General features: G+C 36.3%; 1 protein-coding gene and 1 non-coding gene across 2 annotated transcripts; both read left to right on the top strand.

Annotated features, from left to right (window-relative positions):
• Positions 1 to 11908: 11908 nt before the first annotated feature.
• Positions 11909 to 11980, top strand: TRNAH-GUG (transfer RNA histidin (anticodon GUG)). The gene has a single exon. It is a non-coding gene; the product is annotated as a tRNA-His (tRNA).
• A 1002-nt stretch (positions 11981 to 12982) lies between these two features.
• On the top strand, positions 12983 to 16146 carry LOC137934053 (glutamate dehydrogenase 2). The gene is made up of 9 exons (XM_068778251.1): positions 12983 to 13313; positions 13397 to 13510; positions 14299 to 14520; positions 14623 to 14697; positions 14798 to 14914; positions 14985 to 15235; positions 15381 to 15456; positions 15533 to 15619; positions 15710 to 16146. The coding sequence occupies exons 1-9, from the start codon at positions 13206 to 13208 to the stop codon at positions 15893 to 15895; spliced, it is 1236 nt and encodes a 411-aa protein (XP_068634352.1). The 5' UTR covers positions 12983 to 13205; the 3' UTR covers positions 15896 to 16146.
• Positions 16147 to 19346: the final 3200 nt, after the last annotated feature.

Below are 19346 nucleotides of genomic sequence, written 5' to 3'. Positions count from 1 at the left end.
TAATTTTATATAATAAATACCCTCTTTTTATTTATATAAATTCATGATTAATATTAAATTTGATCTCTAATTTAAGAGTGAGAATTTAGATATTACAAAATTAAAAATTTGATTAAGTATTTGGATATTATAAAATTAAGTATTTGTTTAATCATTTTAGATTTATATTTATAATTAAAAAATAATTAAAATTTATTTTTAAAATTATTTATTTATTTATAACAATTTAAAATTATTTTAGTTTATCAATAAACTATATAAATTAAAAATTAAATCTTTTAAATTAATTTTATATAATAAAATACCCTTATTTTATTTATATAAATTCCTTATTTTTAATATTATATTTAATGACTATTTTAAGAATGAGAATTTAGATATTATAAAAGTAATAATTTTTATTAACATTTGGATATTATAAAAGTAAGGTTTTTTTATTCATTTTAATTTTACATATTTAATTAAATAAATAATCTTATTTTAATTTTTTTTATTAATTTTAAACAAGTTTAAATATATTTTAGTCTAGTTAAATAAAACTATCTTATAAAATTAAATCTATAAAAGTAATTTTTTATAATAAATTACCCACTTTTTATTTACATAAATTTATTATTTTTAATATTATATTTAATTAATATTTTTAGAGCGAGAATTTTGATATTAAAAATTAACAATTTGATTATACATTTGAATATTATAAAATTAAAACTTGTTTAAGTATTTTTTTTATAGATTTAATTAAACAAATAAAAGTTAATTTAATTTTAAAATTATTTATTAATTCAGATAGGTTAAACGTTATATTAACTTATTAATAAAAAAGCCAAAAACAACTATCCTATAAATGTTAAATCTTTTAAATTATTTTATTAATAAATTTCCTATATACTTTTCACTATACACTAATACAAAAAATTAATTTCTACTATATTTTCCATTGCACACACTTACTCAAAAAAATAATTCAGTTTTACTTTCACTTTTACTAGGTAACTCATTTTCAAAGTGCACTAACCCCCCTTACGTACATTCTTGTCTAATGGGGTTCTGTTATGTTTTGTTGCGCAACGTAAGTGTAATAGTGAGGTAGAGAAGGAGCATGCAAGAGGGACTACCTCTATAATCTAAACAAAATTCAGGCCATCATCTTCTTCTTCAGTTTCGTGTGAGAAGTACAGTCAAAGAAATTGGTCATCTACAATGGAGGAAGTCGATCCCAAAAAACTCATCAACTTCCTTGTCGGTGAATTAGCTAGCTACGCCTACCAATGAACCATAGGAGATATTGAAGTGCTGAAAGCACCTTCTACACAAGTTCAATGAAGAGCCTGGATCAGTAAATCTCCACCTTAGGAGGTTAGTCAACTTGAATCAAGAGATGAATTTTAGTTGCATTACTCAGTTCATCACCTGACGTCGTTAGTGGTGCACTAGAGTCCGATTCATATTGATGAATCAGATGAATCCGAAGATGGCGCCCAAGGTTTAATTTCTGGATTTAGGATTCCGTAGTTTTTTGGAAATCATTCAGATGAAGCACCGGGATGCGTCATCGTGGGAGGCCAAAATTTTCTCTCTCTCTCTCCTGCTCTCTTCTCTCTTGGTCTCTTCTTCCTCATGCATTTTTTTCTCCCTCTCGGCCTCGTTCTCCCTTCTCACTCTTGCTTTTCCCTTCTCCCTCTCAGCCTCCCTCTCCCTTCTCCCTCCCGACGCCGAACATCGTTGCACGGATCTGTAGCAGCTCCTGTCACAAAGCTGCTCAGTTGCAGCGCCTCAGGCGTAGCGTCGTCTCCGTTGCATCACCACCTCCCTTGCAGTGCCCCCTTTCCCAGTCGGAGTGCCTCTATTGCAGCGCCTCTAATGTAGCGTTGTGTATGTCCCAGGGCCTTCATCGTAGCGTCGTGAGGAAGAAGATGCACTGCTACCAATTTAATTTTTCCTTATTAGTTAGAAAAATTAAACTAGCACTGGTTATGCCTAAGTCTCAGACCCGACCCACCCGAGTTCAGACGAGTTAATCCGATTCAACTCGGTTAAAAAAAAAAGGGATATGGCTAGCATGGCTAACCTTGATAATCTCAAACATTCGTTGTATCTTCACCATTCAGATCAGCCTGGGTTGGTTCTTGTACCATTATTCCTCAGTGAGGAGACTTATAGCACATGGAGTCATTCCATGACTATGACCTTAATTGTCAAAAACAAATATGGTTTTGTTGATGGATCACTGATTTTTGTTTATTCATTATATTTATTTTTTAATTACTATATTATATTAGTGATTTAATAATGGTAATTAAAATATTGTTAAATCAAGCATTTGATAAATTATTTTGGTTTAATTAAGCCATTTTTATAATTAATAAAACAAATGGTTTAAACTTTAATAAAAAATATTATTAATTAATAATACGTAAAATAATATAGTGTGTTAAAGTTAACATTTGATCAATTCTTTTTGTCTAATCATTCCTTTTTATGCTAAAGTATATCTTATGTTATTAATAAAGAAATAACATAATTTATTATATTCGTTTATGTTATTTTTAACTTTATTTTTTTATAATTAATCATATGCACAGTTAATTGGCTCACATAATTACTATATTAATGTACAATAAATTACAATCATTAAATAATCTAATATTTAATTTAATTAATTAATATATTAATAAATTTAATTATACATTAAATTACTTATCAGTGTAGTAATCATATTTGTTTTACCTAATATGGGGTTTGTTACAATGTGGGACCCACCATGATGCTCGAGCAGGTGGGACCCACCATGAGGACATGGGACACCAAGAAGAGTCCTAGAGGATGTGGGACACCAAGAAGAGTCCTCACCCAATCAAACACGAGTTAAGGAATCAAGAAGCACAAGCAAAATTGAGTTAGAAGACTTGAAGATCAAATGGGATCCACAAATATCTCACGAGTTATCAACTTTATCAAGATGAGTCGGAGGATCACGAGCGACCCACAAGGATAAGGCTACGGGCTGGCTTTCTCCCCTATAGTCATGTAAAGAAAGCAAGAGTTCTAGTTCAACTCATATTATGCTTCTAGTAGTTTTGTTTAAATAGACTTATCTTAGAGAGTTGGAGTTGGAATGTAATTAGGATTGAAAGGCTAATTGTATAAGGACTCTAACTCCTCCTCTACTATAAATAGAGGTGTTGTAATTCGGAATTAATCAAGTTACACATCTCATTCTCGAGTTACTCTCTCTCTCTCTCTCCCTTTGCTTGGCGCCACCTCTCTTTGCTCTTTTATTTTTTCTTCTCTCTACCCGAGAGCTCTTCTTTCCTTTTCTCTTTTTTATTTCTTCTTTCTCTTGCTCGAAATTATGGAAAAGGGATCCTAAATCCAACATGGTATCAAAGCATTATATTTAGGATCCCTCGTCAAAGGAATGCTCTAGAGAAGTGATGATCAATACCACTCAAAGAAGGCTCTTTTATGAAGGAAGAACACAAGCCGAGAGATAAGTGTTAAATTTTTTTATTTTTATGTTATTGGTTTTCGAATTTAGAAGATGATTCAAGGATGAATATGTTAATGCTTTCATCTTATTTTGTTATAGATATGCATGCCTCACTATCTAGAAGGAGCTATCAAAACAGTTTTATCGGTTTGGAAATTTTGTTTACCGAGACTAGTCCATCATCATATTATTGGATTTTTTTTTCATGAGATAAGAGTTCCCTTATATAGAAGAATATTATTGAGCATTTTATGAGTAGTTTTTGAAAAAAAATAAGATTAATAATTTAGCATTGATGCTAAATTTTTCAATACATCGAGTTGATTGAAGAAGTGCTACTTGGTGTTATTATTAGAATATTTTTTTTAAAGAAAGACCTATCATGGCTGCCAAAAATATGAATATCAAAGGTGATATACTGAGAATCACCACCATTCCCTTACATGGGGTATCAAATTTTATGAGTTGGTCCACATTGGTTCGGAGGTTTCTTATAACAAAAGACCTACTTGGTCACGTCACTACCCGAGGACCACCTGTTGATGAAGATGATATTTTTTATATGAAATGGCTGAAGAAGGATACTTTGGTAATTGGTTGGCTAATAAATAGCATGAAAAAACATGTCTCCAGTAATGTTATTCATCTTGAAACTGCTAAACAAATTTGGGAGACATGTGCTAAACTGTACTCATGCCCGGATACACTACATAGACCTTATGATATTCTCCAAAGAATGTTGAATACTAAACAATGATAAAATATTCATGAGTACTTGGCCCGCTTTAGAGGCTTTATTCAAGAGTGGAAGTTAGCTCAGCCCTCAACCACTGATATTTCTATCCAAGACAAACAGAAGGAAGCCTTAATTACTGCCATTTGTCTTGCAAATGTTAAATCTCATCTTGAGATTGGCAAGAGTCAACTTTTGAGTGCTTCTACTGTCCCAAAGTTTGATGATGTGTGTGCAACACTACTTTGTATTCTATACACTTCTTCCTCTACTACTAATGTATCATCCACTATGTATTCTGATCATAGAGGATCATCATCTGACTACGGCTGAGGCCGAGGTAGATGTTTTAGAGGGGGCAGAGGAAGAGGTGGAAGGACTGGTGCTGGCAGAACAGATGATACCAAATGTACACATTGTAAATTTTTTGCCACACTATAGACCAGTGCCGTTACAGGGCATGCACTTACTATGGAAAATATGGCCATTATAAAGAAATATACTTTAAAGCAAATGAAAATTCACAATTCACAAGGGCTAATCAAGCCTTTATGAGTGATACAAAAGAAGAACATCCTACAACAACAACTGCATAGAAAAATATTACTGACGAAGAGTATGAGCTATTTCAGAAAATGAAGACAATGCTAGGTTCTTCTCCTAGTTCCTCCGCAACTATTGCTGCCACTACCACTTCAGGTATGCTATCTGCCTCATCTTCATCCTGGATAATTGATTCAGGAGCCTCAAAGCATCTTACAGTTAACAAAAATTTATTACATTCTCTATCTCCGATTCTTTCACACAAGTTTGTTATCATAGCTGACGATTCTCAAACCAAAGTCCAAGGGAAAGGTTCCACTTCTGTCACCCCATCACTTCTGCTCACTGATATTCTTTTGCACAATCTCTTCATTATATATTTCTATCTCTTATAGTCAGGTCAGAATTTTGTTGTGAGGTCTGTCAATTGAGTAAACATCAAAGGAGTACATACTCTCCTCATCCAGAAGTCAAAAGTGACACTCCATTTTCTTTAATTCATAGGGCCCTTGAGTGTCTCTAATATTTCTCAAGCAAAATATTTATTACTTTTATTGATGTCTTCACTCGCACAACTTCGTTGTTTGTCTTTAAAGAGCATTCTGAGACACTATACATTTTAAAGTCATTTCATGCTATTGTACTCACACAATTTGGTCAGAAAATAAAAATTCTTCGGTCTAATAATGCCAAAGAATACATTTCCAAAGACTTTGAATTGTTTTTGTCAAGAAATGACATTATCCATCAAACATTATGCGCCTATACTCCTCAACAAAATGGTGTAGCCTAACGAAAAAATCATCATATTCTTGAGGTAGCTCGAGGTTTGTTATATGCCATGAATGTTCCATACTTTTATTGGCCTCATGGCGTCCTTATAGCATGCTTTCTTATTAATCGTCTACCATCTACTGTTCTTGGTAATAAATCTCCCTACTCTAGATTATTACCGAATGATGATCCATTTTCATTACCGTTGAAAGTCTTTGGATTGCAATGTTTTGTTCTTAACTCATTACCTAGACACAGCAAACTTGATCCTAAATATATCAAGTGTATTTTTTTGGGATACTCTCTCACACAAAAGGGTTATGTTTGTTATAGTCCTACTCTTCAACGTTCATTTGTGTCCAGGGATGTAACAGTTTTTTAAGACTCCTCATATTATTCTGATAGCGCTCCTCCTGGTCTATCCTCAGTACCAAGTTCCCCTAGACAGGTTGTCCCTCGTGACACAAAGATCATTTAACCCCCAGAGCAAGTGGCCGACACCACACTTGCCGAATTAACAGATCCACCAGAGGTAAGTCCTTCATCACCAGTTATTTTGGTCCTCAATATGATACTCGCCCTATATCTATACGGAAAGAACCTCGATCATGCACTCAACCTTCTACTTCTCATCCTATTTCAAATTTTGTGTCTCATCATTGCCTCTCACCTTTATGTTGTCAGTTTCTTTCTTCTATTTCCTCCATATCTATTCCACAGTCATATCAGGAGGCTCTACAACATCCAGGGTGGAATGCAACAATGGACGAAGAAATGAAGGCACTTATTGACAATCATACATGGTCATTGGTTCCTCTTCCCAAAGATAAAAAACTCATCTGTTGTAGGTGGGTTATACTATCAAAACACAATCCGGATGGGTCCATTGCACGACATAAGGCTCGACTGGTTGCAAAAGGTTATACTCAGAGCTATGGAATTGATTATGAAGAAACCTTCTCTCCAGTGGAAAAAATGAACTCGATACGTATCTTATCATCTCTAGCAGCCAATTCATCATGACTAATATATCTACTGGATGTAAAAAATGCATTTCTCAATGGTGATATTAAAGAAGAAATTTACATGCAACAACCACCTGGGTATGTGGTTGAGGAGGAGTCCGTATGCCGCCTTAAAAAATCTCTATATGGTCTAAAGCAATCCCCTCGGGCATGGTTTGAGAAATTTAGTCAAGCCATCAGACGGGCCGAATTTCACAGATGCTCTGCAGATGACTCAGTATTTATTGAAAATACAATGAGAGGTAAGGTGATCATAGCTGTATATGTTGATGATATTATTTTAACTAGAAACAATTCCGAGGGCATTCAGAAAACAAAGGAGAAAATATGTGCAGAATTCAAGACGAAGGATCTTGGATTACTCAAATATTTCTTGGGTATTGAAGTGTTACAATCCAGACATGTGATTGTCCTAACCCAAAGGAAGTATGCTCTTGATCTACTAGAAGAAATAGGAATTATGGGATGCAAACCAGCAGACACTCCTATGGATGCAAATAAAAAATTATGTGGATGCACTAGAGAAGATGTAGATATTGGAAAATATCAAAGACTAGTGGGACGACTTATTTACCTGTGTAACAAAGTCGTATATTTCATACGCAGTAAGTATGGTAAGTCAATACATACACAAGCCACAACTTAGTCATTGATCATTTGAAAGAATACTACAATATTTGAAAGGAGCTCTTGGAAGGGGGCTTCTATATAAAAATCATTGTCACTTCAACATTGAAGGATTCTCAGTTGCAGACTGGGTTGGATCCCCAGATGACAGAAAATTTACTTCGGGATTTTGTATGATTTTTGGAGGAAATCTGGTTACATGGAAAAGCAAAAAGCAAAATGTAGTAGCACGGTTGAGTGCAGAAGCAGAATACTGAGCCATGGCACACACTGTTAGTGAACTTATATGGATAAGATCTCTTCTCACTGAGTTGGGATTCTACAAAAAAGTTCCAATAGATCTATACTGGGACAATCAAGTAGCAATACACATTACATCGAATCCAGTCTTCCATGAAAGGACAAAACATAGTGAAGTGGATAGCCATTTTATACGAGAAAAGTTCCAAACCGGTTTCTTATCTCTAAAGCATATATCATCACAAAATCAGGTTGTAGACATTCTCACATAGCCAGTCACTCACAAGATTATGTCTACCATATGTAGCAAGTTGGGCATTTATGATGTCTTCTCACCCCCAGCTTGAGGGGGAGTGTTACAATGTGGGACCCACCATGGTGCTTGAGCTGGTGGGACTCACCATGAGGATGTGGGACACCAAGAAGAGTCCTAGAGGATGTGGGACACCGAGAATAGTCCTCACCCAAGCAAGCATGATTTAAGGAATCAAGAAGCACAAGTAGAATTGAGCTAGAAGACTTGAAGATCAAGTGGGACCCATAAATATCTCATGAGTTGTTAACCTTATAAAGATGAGTTGGAGAATCACGAGGGAACCACAAGGATAAGGCTACGAGCTGGCCTTCTCCCCTATAGTCACATGAAGAAAGCCAGAGTTCTAGTTCAACTCATATTATGCTTCTAGTAGTTTGGTTTAAATAGACTTATCTTAGAGAGTTAGAGTTGGAATGTAATTAGGATTGAAAGGCTAATTGTATAAGGACTCTACCTCCTCCTCTACTATAACTAGAGGTGTTGTAATTCAAAATTAATCAAGTTACACATCTCATTCTCGAGTTACTCTCTCTCTCTCTCCCTTTGCTTGGCGCGACCTCTCTTTGCTCTTTTTATTTTTTCTTCTCTCTACCCGAGAGCTCTTCTTCCCTTTTCTCTTTTTTATTTCTTCTTTCTCTTGCTCGGAATTATGGAAAAGGGATCCTAAATCCAACAAGGTTTAATTATTATGTTTTAATTAAGTATATTATAACAAGTTACTAATTCTCTTATTTTTTATATTTTTCTTATTTTGGGGCACTAACACTGGAAACTGTTTTCCAGTGCACATGAACTCGTCCAGACTAACACCAAATTTGAAGTTGACATTCATGTGCCAAGTGTTGATTTTTAGGACTCCATGAATTTAGCTCATGGAGAAAAAGGGAGAGAAACCTATTGGGAGAAAATTGGGGGAAGAACAAGTTATGGACTTGGTGTATTAACCCTCCCCCTGAAGCTCTATTTATACATTAATAAAACTATTGTATTACAATAATACCCCTAAACTTAGGGTTTAGGGTTTTAACCCTTGAACTTTAATCTAATTACATCAGTGCTATCTCTATGAGATGATCCTTTATTTACCATCATGCCATCATTGTATGTGGGCTTGTGGGCCTTCTCCTTGATCTGTGGGCCTTGAGCCTGTCTTCTATATCTTTTGGATGCATGTGTCTTCCTTGGTCTTATGGGCTTATGCCCATCTTCTAATACACTTAGATATGTGGGTCTTCCTTAGTCGTGTGGGTTTGGGCCCTATCTTCCAACACTCCCCCTCAAACTGGTGCTCTCGTTCATGAGGCCCAAATGGCATAATATCAGTGAGAGTAAATTACTCCTAACCACTAAGACATTGCTCTATACTCCAGTCTTAACTCATGCTGGATGTAGGGCACATTCCGTCTTCTGTAGGTAGTGTGTTATCGGCATTGCTCTTAAGTGTCCACCTCTCCAGGACAATGATTCTCAAGTGGTAGAGTAATATCTTCCAACACTCCCCCTCAAACTGGTGCTCTCGTTCATGAGGCTCAAATGACATAATATCAGTGAGAGTAAATTACTCCTAACCACTAAGACATTGCTCCATACTCCAGTCTTAACTCATGCTAAATGTAGGGCACACTCCGTCTTTTGTAGGTAGTGTGTCTATCGGCATTGCTCTTAAGTGCCCACCTCTCCAGGACAATGATTCTCAAGTGGTAGAGTAATATATGACATTATGGGGGGAAGTAACACATATTTAATAATAAGTTCCTCCGTCATGGTGTCCCAACCTTTGACATTTGATATTTTTGACGGGGTTTTAAGTTCCTTCGTCATGGAAACCCAACAGTTGACATAATTGATATTTTTGACGGGGTATTAAGTTCCTCTGTCATGGAATCCCAACCGTAAATATTTTTGATATTTTTGACAGGGACAAATAAATAATAGTATGAGGCCACATCTTCTTCAATAATAATGTCTCATCTAAAGAGACACAATAGCAGCAACTGAAATGGGATTGGGCCCATATAACGTGAACCAAAATAATCCTTGTAAAATTCACCCATGAAATAATCTAATGCACATATTTGTACCAAATAATATGTTGACCAATGAATAATCTATCAATTCTTCAAATAATAATCTATCAATTCTTCAAATAATAATCTAGCAGAGAAAAAATTTACCAAGTCGCACTGAGTCAAATCGTAGATCAATATATCCGAGTCGTGGAAGACATGTATACCGAGGTAGAAACATAAGTGGCCCGAGTCAAATTGATCCGGACCCCCGGTCCGAGTTGGTCTGGGTTGACTCGGTAGATAGGTGCTGATTGATAGTAGCTAGAAGAGCAGCCTGGTTTGTTGGGTTGACTCGGGTGCGTCCGGGTCTCGATCAGAACAAGCTCGGGTCGGCTGTAATAAATCATGTTTCGTAAGTTAGGAAATTTTTATGCACACAATAACGTTGCTAAGTTATTTAGAGTTTAATTAATTATTTTTCTTTAATTTACTTTATTTTATTTTAGTTAAAGAATTAATAGGTCATATGGGTATTTTTGTAATTGTTTATCTTGAACCTTGAAAGGGTGAACCCTATTTAAGGGGTAAGAGTAATGAGAAAAGGCAAGCATTGCTTTAGAGCAAACAAGGGTTTTGAGTTCTCCTCAACGAGCTCAGGGATGTGTGTTCTCCTTAACGAACCTAGGGTTTTCAAGCTTCCCTTCGACTTGATTTTCGTTTTTCTCTTATTCTTCCCTATGAATCGTTGTGTTAGATCCAGGATCATAACAACGGGTATCAGAGCGGGAAAACAATAAGTGATTCTTTGTCCCAAGAAAAATGGCTTGCCATGCACGTTCTATTGGAAGAAATAGGCGCAAGGGGTTTAGCATTGGAAGCAGCCAAGCGTGAATGTTCCATTAAAATTTCTGCAAGTGAGAGGCATCTCCCTGCCGCAGAAAAGAAGGTCATACGACCTAAACTCGCTCGACCAGACGATGTCTCGAACGGGAGGAAAGGCCACGGGACAGGCTGTTCTCGCACACGCCACGGTTCCAATTTCTTCCAACGAAGCTTGAAATGCTTCGTCATCTGTTTTGGAACCCCAAAATAGCTACCCCGAGAAGCCCAAGAAGCTTTTTCCCCACCTCTTCAGACAGCCACAGGGTCCCTCATTCCAGCAGCCGGCAAGGCGAGGAGAACATGGGAGAAAGGGTGACGTGAGAAAGGGGAACCACAATGGAAGACGTGGCGTCGACAGTAGGAGGAGAAATCAGGACCTATGAGAATCAACAAGAAGAAATTTTGGGGTAAGTTTATGAAATGCCCTTGATTTTTATGTTAAAACACATGTTATGGTCTTTGACCATGGATCGAGTGATTCTACGATGGGAGAGATTGGGTTGAAATTCAGAGGCCAAACCAGGTTGTCGTGTCTTACCTGGACGATCTATGATGACAATATTTGGAAGAAAACGGAATCAAAATAGATGGAGTGGATGGCTTGATGAATCGAATGAAGAAGGGAAATCAGGCTCATCAAAGGGAGACCTGAACCTTGGGTTCTTGAAGGAGAACGCCGATCCTAGGTTCATTGAAGGAGAACACTGATCCTCTTTTGGGTAAATTTCTGCTTAATCTTTCTTACACCCGTGAGGCCATTTACTAGATGTAGATAGGTTTACTTTTTAAAATTTAGCAGTGTATTATGTAATGGACAAATAGCTAGTTTATATGATATAAATTATTACATATGCTTTTTCTTCTCCCCATATAGAGCTCAAGTTTCATGCTATAGGTTACAAAAGACAGACAAGTTTACTAGACATTGATGCATGTGTGTGTTTTTATTATTTTAATTAATAACATATAGTAAATATAAAACTAAAAAATTAATTTTTACAAGAGAATGTAGTTATAAAAAATTTTATTTTGATACAAAATAAAATTAATTATGCTATTTATTTTCATAAAATTGACCTTTAAAAAACAAAAATGTATTTCCAATTGAGGATAATTTTGGATTGTTAAACGTGAATGAGGTTACAAATGGGTTTGGTCATATCATATATTTTAGCCGCCCTAAGGTCAACGAACAAATGACACATTATTTAAATAGTTAATTATATAAAATAAATAATATTAATATTATCCTTCTGAAACAAAAGTGTGGCTGTAGTTTAGTGGTAAGAATTCCACGTTGTGGCCGTGGAGACCTGGGCTCGAATCCCAGCAGCCACAAAAAGTAAATTTTAATTTTTTTTTTTTCACTTCTGTTTTCAATAATGAAGACAGAAGTGAGATTACGACTCTCAATTCTCAACCTACGGTTAACATCCAATGGTGGCTTTGTCATGGACAAGAAACGTTGCCGTCTCCGAGCTTCTCGCTGAGGCCCGCGTCAACATTCAGACACCGATTCGTCCATACATTTACTGTTTTTTTTTGGCTTCTTCTTCTTCGTCTTCCCTTCTAATTTCTGTTTTTGTTATTCTTCTGCACGCGTCCGTAAAATCGAAATAAAAAGGGACAGATCAAAGGGAAGGTCACATCTTCATTTCCATCCATCTTTTCCCGTACCTGGATAAACTGTCCATCACCTGTTCGACGAAATGATCAGGCGTTACCTGGACAGTCGAGAAGAGAAGATTGACTTGGCATATTCCCAGATGCCTTCCCTGTCTTCCTAAAACTGAAGTCTGGTCGTACCAAACGAAACCTAAAAATATAAATGAGTTTGGTTGTGATCGTCTCTCCTCCCTCTGATTTCAATGCTTATCTCTCTAAATTAGAAACTAATATAAAAAATCACCCACCTCGTTGTTGCAAAACTTGAATTGAAAACTTGATAGAAGGAGAACACAGAATAAGAATTATGTTTACTAATCGTGCGCGGCGAATTGAAGCCGGGCAGCCAAAATTTACTCTAGGAAGCCACGTCAGACAGACGTCGAGAGTCGAAAACGTCTATCCTCCTATTGCCTCTCCGTTCATCGCCAGCGCATCTAAGCTCAGACTGCCACGTCAGTCATCGTCTTCGCTCTCTTTGGCCGCCATGACTAGGCAAATGGAGCCGTTTTTCTGGAGAGTGTTTCCCTGTGGGTCGGATTTTTAATTTAATTATAAAGTCAATCCGATTCTGGGGAGAAAAGAAGGAAGGGTATTTTCGGGTGGATGGTCTGGTTTTTGCTTTCTCCCACTTTCTTGTTCGGTTGTCAGAAAAAATTGTAGTTTGGACTCGTCGTCATTTTCATCAGTTTAGAAAAGAAAGATCTGTCACTTTCGGTTTTACTGCGTTTTCGCCTATAAATACTGATTTTCCTCCTTTCTTGTTCGTTCGAAGTCGTTTTATTCAAGAGCAAGGAAACATCTTCCGCTTCTCTGTTTTCTTTGTCCAGTTCTTTTTTCGTGATCCTTTGGGTTCCGGTATCAAGGGGGTTTTAGATTTGATTTTTGTGGGGTGAAAATGAACGCGCTTACGGCAACTAGTCGAAATTTCCGGAACGCCGCCCGCCTTCTTGGGCTTGATTCTAAGCTCGAGAAGAGCCTTTTGATCCCGTTCAGAGAAATCAAAGTAGGATACTGGGTTTCTGCCTTTCTGATTTTTTATGCGTTGGGGATTTGGTTACATGGGTCTTATGGAGTCTGTGTTTGCAGGTTGAGTGTACGATTCCGAAGGACGACGGAACTCTGGTTTCGTACGTTGGATTTAGAGTTCAGCATGATAATGCTCGCGGGCCAATGAAAGGGGGGATTCGGTATCATCCTGAGGTGAGCTTTTCTTTAGCTCGCTTATGCCTTTTTTTTTTTTTTTTTTTTTTTTTGCGTTTTACCGATCAGTATCTTTTTATTCGATCTGTATTTGGATCAAAGAAGTTGGTATTGAAGAATCGTGGGTCGGTTTCAGTGTTTTTGAGGATTTTGCAGTGTCGACCATTTCAATCATTCGTTACGGTTTCCATGATCTTGTTTTATGAAACGATCCAGAATGAGCTATGGGTGTCTTCGAAGAATTTTTTTTTCGTAGTGGTAATATTTTCAGTTTGAACTTCTGGATTTTCTTCTCTATCTTGTAAAATAATGGGGTATGAAGAAAGTGCTTTTTTTTTTCTTTTCGAATAGAAAACTGAACTCAAAGAAGCAACTAAAGCTTGATGGCATTTGAAAATAGAAAAGGAAGTTCTCTTTTCTACCTCATTTTTTTTTCTAATAGAAAGTTCAAATAACTAAAGCTTGTTTACGAGGTTGAGCAAAAGACCCGGGCAGAATCTTCAGGAAAATCGGCATTTTTATTCAAATAAAAATCAGCAAACTCACCCCCAATTTTTTTTCTTCCATAAACTCGCATTTTATAGGTTCGTGATTTTCTATGCAGCGGCCTTGTCTTTACTTCGATCTATTGGATGAGCTTGTTTAAGCAGTTCTAACCCAGATTTTCTACATATACGCCTTTGAAACAGAATTTATATATAATTAGGATTTCAAATCTGTGGCCTCGTCATTTCCAAACGATACCATCGGCTTGTTAAACTCATCATTTTACTTTCATTGTTTAAAAGGTGGATCTTGATGAAGTGAATGCCCTGGCTCAACTTATGACATGGAAGACTGCTGTAGCAGATATTCCTTACGGAGGAGCAAAAGGTGGCATTGGGTGTAACCCGAAAGAGTTAAGTCTGAGCGAGTTGGAGCGTCTTACCCGTGTCTTCACTCAGAAGATCCATGATCTTATTGGAATTCACACCGATGTCCCTGCTCCTGACATGGGAACGAATTCACAGGTTCCCCATCTGCCTCAATTTTGCTTCTATTGGCTAAATTTCTCAGCAAGTTTTCTGTTTCTTGAAGCTCACACTTGTTTTCCCCCTTTGGGTAATTGGCAGACAATGGCGTGGATTCTGGATGAGTACTCAAAGTTTCACGGTCACTCCCCTGCTGTAGTCACCGGAAAGCCTATTGTAAGTATTTTAACACAGATGATCGTCAGACTTTAACTGTTAGTGAAAATAGCACCTTCGAGCTTAGCCCTCCTGGTTATAATGCATTTGGATGTTTTAGGATCTTGGTGGGTCTCTAGGTAGAGATGCAGCAACTGGGCGTGGTGTGGTGTTTGCAACTGAGGCCTTGCTAGCAGAGTATGGAAAGTCTATTGCAGGCCTGAGCTTTGTCATCCAGGTAGCTACAGGCCATATTTTTTGCATTTGATTTTTGCAGTGAAGAACTGCTAATTTTAATGGTTTCTCAGGGTTTTGGAAATGTGGGTTCATGGGCTGCACAACTCATTCATGAGAGAGGCGGTAAGGTTGTAGCTGTGGGTGACATTACAGGTGCAATCAGGAACCTGAATGGCATAGATATTCCAGCTTTGTTTAAGCACAAAAATGAGACTGGCAGCTTGAAGGGCTTCCATGGCGGAGATGCCATGGAACTAAATGAGTTGCTTGTACACGAGTGTGATGTTCTCATTCCCTGTGCCCTTGGTGGTGTCATCAACAGGTTCTATCTCTAATTATATATATTTTTTTAAGAATAATCATATTCATTAAAACTTTGATAGGCAATGGTAGGAAGAAGAAAAAAAGGCTTAGTATATTCAAATGTAATTTCAGAACTGATTTGGCCATGTCTGTCTTTCTACCAGAGATAATGCTGCTGATATCAGAGCCAAGTTCATCATAGAAGCTGCAAATCATCCCACTGATCCAGAAGCTGATGAGGTAGTTTTATTATGTCTAACAGAAAGAATATTTGTTCAATGAGAAAAGCTTCTTAGTGTTGGATCATTTGTTGCAGATTTTATCCAAGAAAGGGGTAGTTGTACTTCCAGATATATATGCAAATGCTGGGGGTGTGACTGTAAGTTACTTCGAGTGGGTTCAGGTAAGCAAACAGAGAAGCTAAGAGGTCTTTTCTTATGAATGCTCTTTTTACCTGTAATAAACTTGTGTGCATAATATGACACTTCTACAGAACATCCAAGGATTCATGTGGGAAGAAGAGAAGGTGAACGAGGAGCTTCGAAGATATATGCAGAAAGCTTTCAAGAACATTAAGGAAATGTGCCGCACATACAACTGCAATCTACGTATGGGAGCTTTCACATTGGGTGTGAATCGTGTTGCTCGAGCTACACTCTTAAGGGGTTGGGAAGCCTAAGAGCACCTATTCATTTACATTACCTGATATCATTCAAGGTGATGAATAGTGTCACCTGCTATGGCCAAATTCATGTAGGTTGTTGTTTGTCAACAGTTCAAAATTTTTTTCCGTTAGAAATTGTATCAAGATGGGTTGTTTTTAGGTGTGAGACTGAAGGTAAAAGTTATTCAATGAAATAAGATAAATGCAGTGTTCTGATATACATTGGTTCTGTATTTCTTCTCATTGCACATTAATCAAATTTCTCTTTCTTTAATGACAAAGTTTGTAAGAATATCAATATTTCTCAAGTTTCAGTCACAGTTTGCCATTTCTACTGATAACAATTTGTTTGCTCTCAAAGGATAAGCTTCTTAATTTCCCAGTAAGGGCTTTCTTCCCTCCTTTGTACTTTTCTATTTTAAACAAGAAATAAAGACAGAAACAAAGTAAGAAGCAGAGCAACTACTCTGTTTGCCAATTGGTCATGGCCTCAAATACCATCTTCACCTCTCTGCAAAGCTTTCACTGACACGAGATGGAAGTATGTAACTTGGGATCTGAATATGTTTGTGAAAGATTAGAAGATGGGACTGGGATTTTGTGATTATTGCTCCTCAGAGACAATATCTTAAGACTCAAAATCTGACCTGATTCTGTCTTCGTTTATTTATTTGGATAAACGGAATGGAAACTTTTAAAATAGCGCACTCTTAGACGATCTTTATATGAATCTGGCGTTTCCAGCCACGGAAGGTTGTCCACTGATATCCTCATAGCAAGGAACTTCGAATCCATCTTCCCGAAGTCGGTTCGACTAGTATGAATTAAGACCCTTTTGTCCATTTGTTTATTGATTTTCCTTCTCGGCGGAGAAGAGTAACATACTCTCGTTCTCTAGCAACCCATGAATCTCCGGTGCTTTTCAGAAGCTCCATGATACCGTGGTGGGCTTGGTTGAGGAGTTTCCACCTGCCAGAAGCAGAGGTCCTAAACTTGAAGTTTTATCTCGAAGTATGCAGCGCCTCGATTATATGCTCAGACACCATCTGCCCCTTTCTGACCCGTGAAATTGCTTTTAATGGCGGCCTTACAGACGGGCAGCAATGGAGGGATTTTTCATGGTTTGTTTTTTCGATGCTCTATCTGCGATCGGACTGGTGGATCAAACTGGCATCTGCAAGGCCTACTTGTAGTGGTTGCTGGGGTGCTTCTCTTCGACAGACCCAAGATTTTGGTAACCTCCCTAGTTTAACAGAGGAGGCTATTCTCTATGATCACTAATAGCGAGCAACACATGAAGGCAACAATTCAGAGCTTGATCAAGGACGGAGCATCAATCCAGAGCCTTGCATACGGAAGCCGCACCAGTGAGCCTCAATGAATGTGCCGCGTTTTTGGTTTTTTGTTTTCCAAATAGGAAACTGACCTAAGGAGCAATTAAAAAGCTTGATGGCATTTGGAAAGAGGAAAAAGGAGTTTTCTTTTCTGCCTCATTTTTTTTAATAGTCAAAATAGTTTCACATAGAGAAATCTTATGAAAAGTTATTGAGCAATAGGTTTCTTAGATCCTAGTCATTTTAGGATGAACCACTCTCCATCTTAATCATCATAGAAAAGTCTCCCTATTGGGTCTGGTTTGTGCCATCCTGATTGATCGATCATACTTTATATTTTCAGCCAAGTTGCATTCGAGATTATCAATTATTGGTAGGTAACGATCGATCATGTTAAAACTAGTTTTCTAATTTAGGCTTCAAAACATGAAAAAAAAATTCTTGAGTGATTCTAACATGTTTAAAAATTTGATACGTTTTAGTAAAACATGTTATGAATGAAACATGCCCCAAAGTTTTAGAAAATTCATTTGTACCACAAGTTTGAAGTTTTAAGGTTGTCCTCTCATACTATTAGAGTTCTTGAGATTTTTTATACAACTTGAACTTTATTTTTCTTCAAGATGACTTGACACATCGATGGAGTTCAAGGTATTGAGATGCATATGTCGATTCGTTTTCAAAGACTTTGATTTTTGCGTCTCTTGAAGGAAAAACATCTGAAATGCTAAATTTACGATTGTTAGCATTATTAGGTTTTGTTATCATCAAAATATGGATAAGACTCAACTCTATCTCATAAGAAAGTCAGGGTGGAATTCACTTCGTCCAAATAAAGTGAATCCCCCATTTCTTAACAAAATGATGAAATGTGAAATTCCACATCTTAGGCTGGAATTTCACTTTCCATCGTTGGTTGCCTTCATGGGTTTGCACATTGCTCCTCCATCCTCCTTTGTTCTTCCTACTTCCTTCTTCCCTCTCCTTCCTTCTTCCTTCTTTTTTATTTTAATTATTTTATAATTTATAATTGGATTGATTAGAAATTATGACTATTATTATTACTTAATGACACTAAGTAATTAGAAATTTAATTTTTGTATCAAAATTCAAATTCATGCTATTTAATTCAAATTTATTTTTACCAAATGAAATTTATTTAACTATTATAAAAAATATATAAAATTTAAATTACTCTAATATGATAATTTTTTTAAATTTATATTTAAATTACTAGAATATTTTATGATTATTTATCATTGATTAAAGGTGAATTTAATTCATAATAAAAAATTAAATTCTTGTTGTTAAATCATATTAGCACTTTAAATAAATTTAAATAATTTCTTATTGATTTTTTATTAATTGAATTAATTAAAAAAATTATAATTTTTAATGACTTATACTAACATGAATCCCTCTTTTCTTAGTTATTTTTTTCATAAATCTATTTTATTAATGAATTCTACCTATACTTGTCATAATATTACACTAACACAAGAATCTATATTTTATTATACTTTCTATAGGCCACACTAACTTAGAAAAGTAGATTGCCTAAGGAAAGTATATCACCTTAGAATTCACTTTCATTTTCTCTTTTCCTGGGTGATCTACTTTGCGAGCAAACTAACCTACCAACCCCCCACCCCCTCCCTCCCTCCCTCCCTTTAAGGTCCTAGAAAACCTCTTTCAAAAGAAAGTGAGAATACTAAAGGAAAATAAAACATTATGCCTTCTTTTTGGAGAGAAAACCTTCTCCTACAGATATTCAAACTTTCAATTCTTAGAGTACATGTATGAAGTATGTGGAACTTAGATTCAACTAGAAATGTCAAGTGATTTGAGATAAATAAAAGAATTTGGACATATTCAGTATTTTTCTCTCAAAAAGGGTAAAATTAGAATTTCAAGTTTGAGAATCTTTTTGAAAGCTTTTGTATCCAAATAACTACTTATTAATTACTCTCCAACGAGTTTTGGGGCCTGTTTATAAGATTCCTAACCAAAATAGTCATTTTTAATTGTTTACAAATAGCTCCAAAAAGTGTTGATCGATCAACAAAAAAAGTATAATCAATCAACCATGTATAATGGCTACAGTTTTTGAGTTCCCTAACCCCAATAATCAA

Source organism: Aristolochia californica, unplaced genomic scaffold, assembly GCF_029961685.1.
Source record: "Aristolochia californica isolate CCGP_79_NKW_82.1479 unplaced genomic scaffold, dmAriCali1.0.hap1 SCAF_6, whole genome shotgun sequence".
NCBI lineage: Eukaryota > Viridiplantae > Streptophyta > Magnoliopsida > Piperales > Aristolochiaceae > Aristolochia > Aristolochia californica.
The sequence above is the reverse complement of the archived record's forward strand: the minus strand, read 5'-3'. Positions and strand labels throughout refer to the sequence as shown.

Excerpts from the sequence above, each read along its gene's own strand:
- LOC137934053 (XM_068778251.1), top strand. The coding sequence starts at position 13,206 with ATGAACGCGCTTACGGCAACTAGTCGAAATTTCCGGAACGCCGCCCGC. Across the intron at positions 14,915-14,984 it reads GCCTGAGCTTTGTCATCCAG|GGTTTTGGAAATGTGGGTTC; the intron begins GTAGCTACAGGC and ends ATGGTTTCTCAG. Across the intron at positions 15,236-15,380 it reads CTTGGTGGTGTCATCAACAG|AGATAATGCTGCTGATATCA; the intron begins GTTCTATCTCTA and ends TCTTTCTACCAG.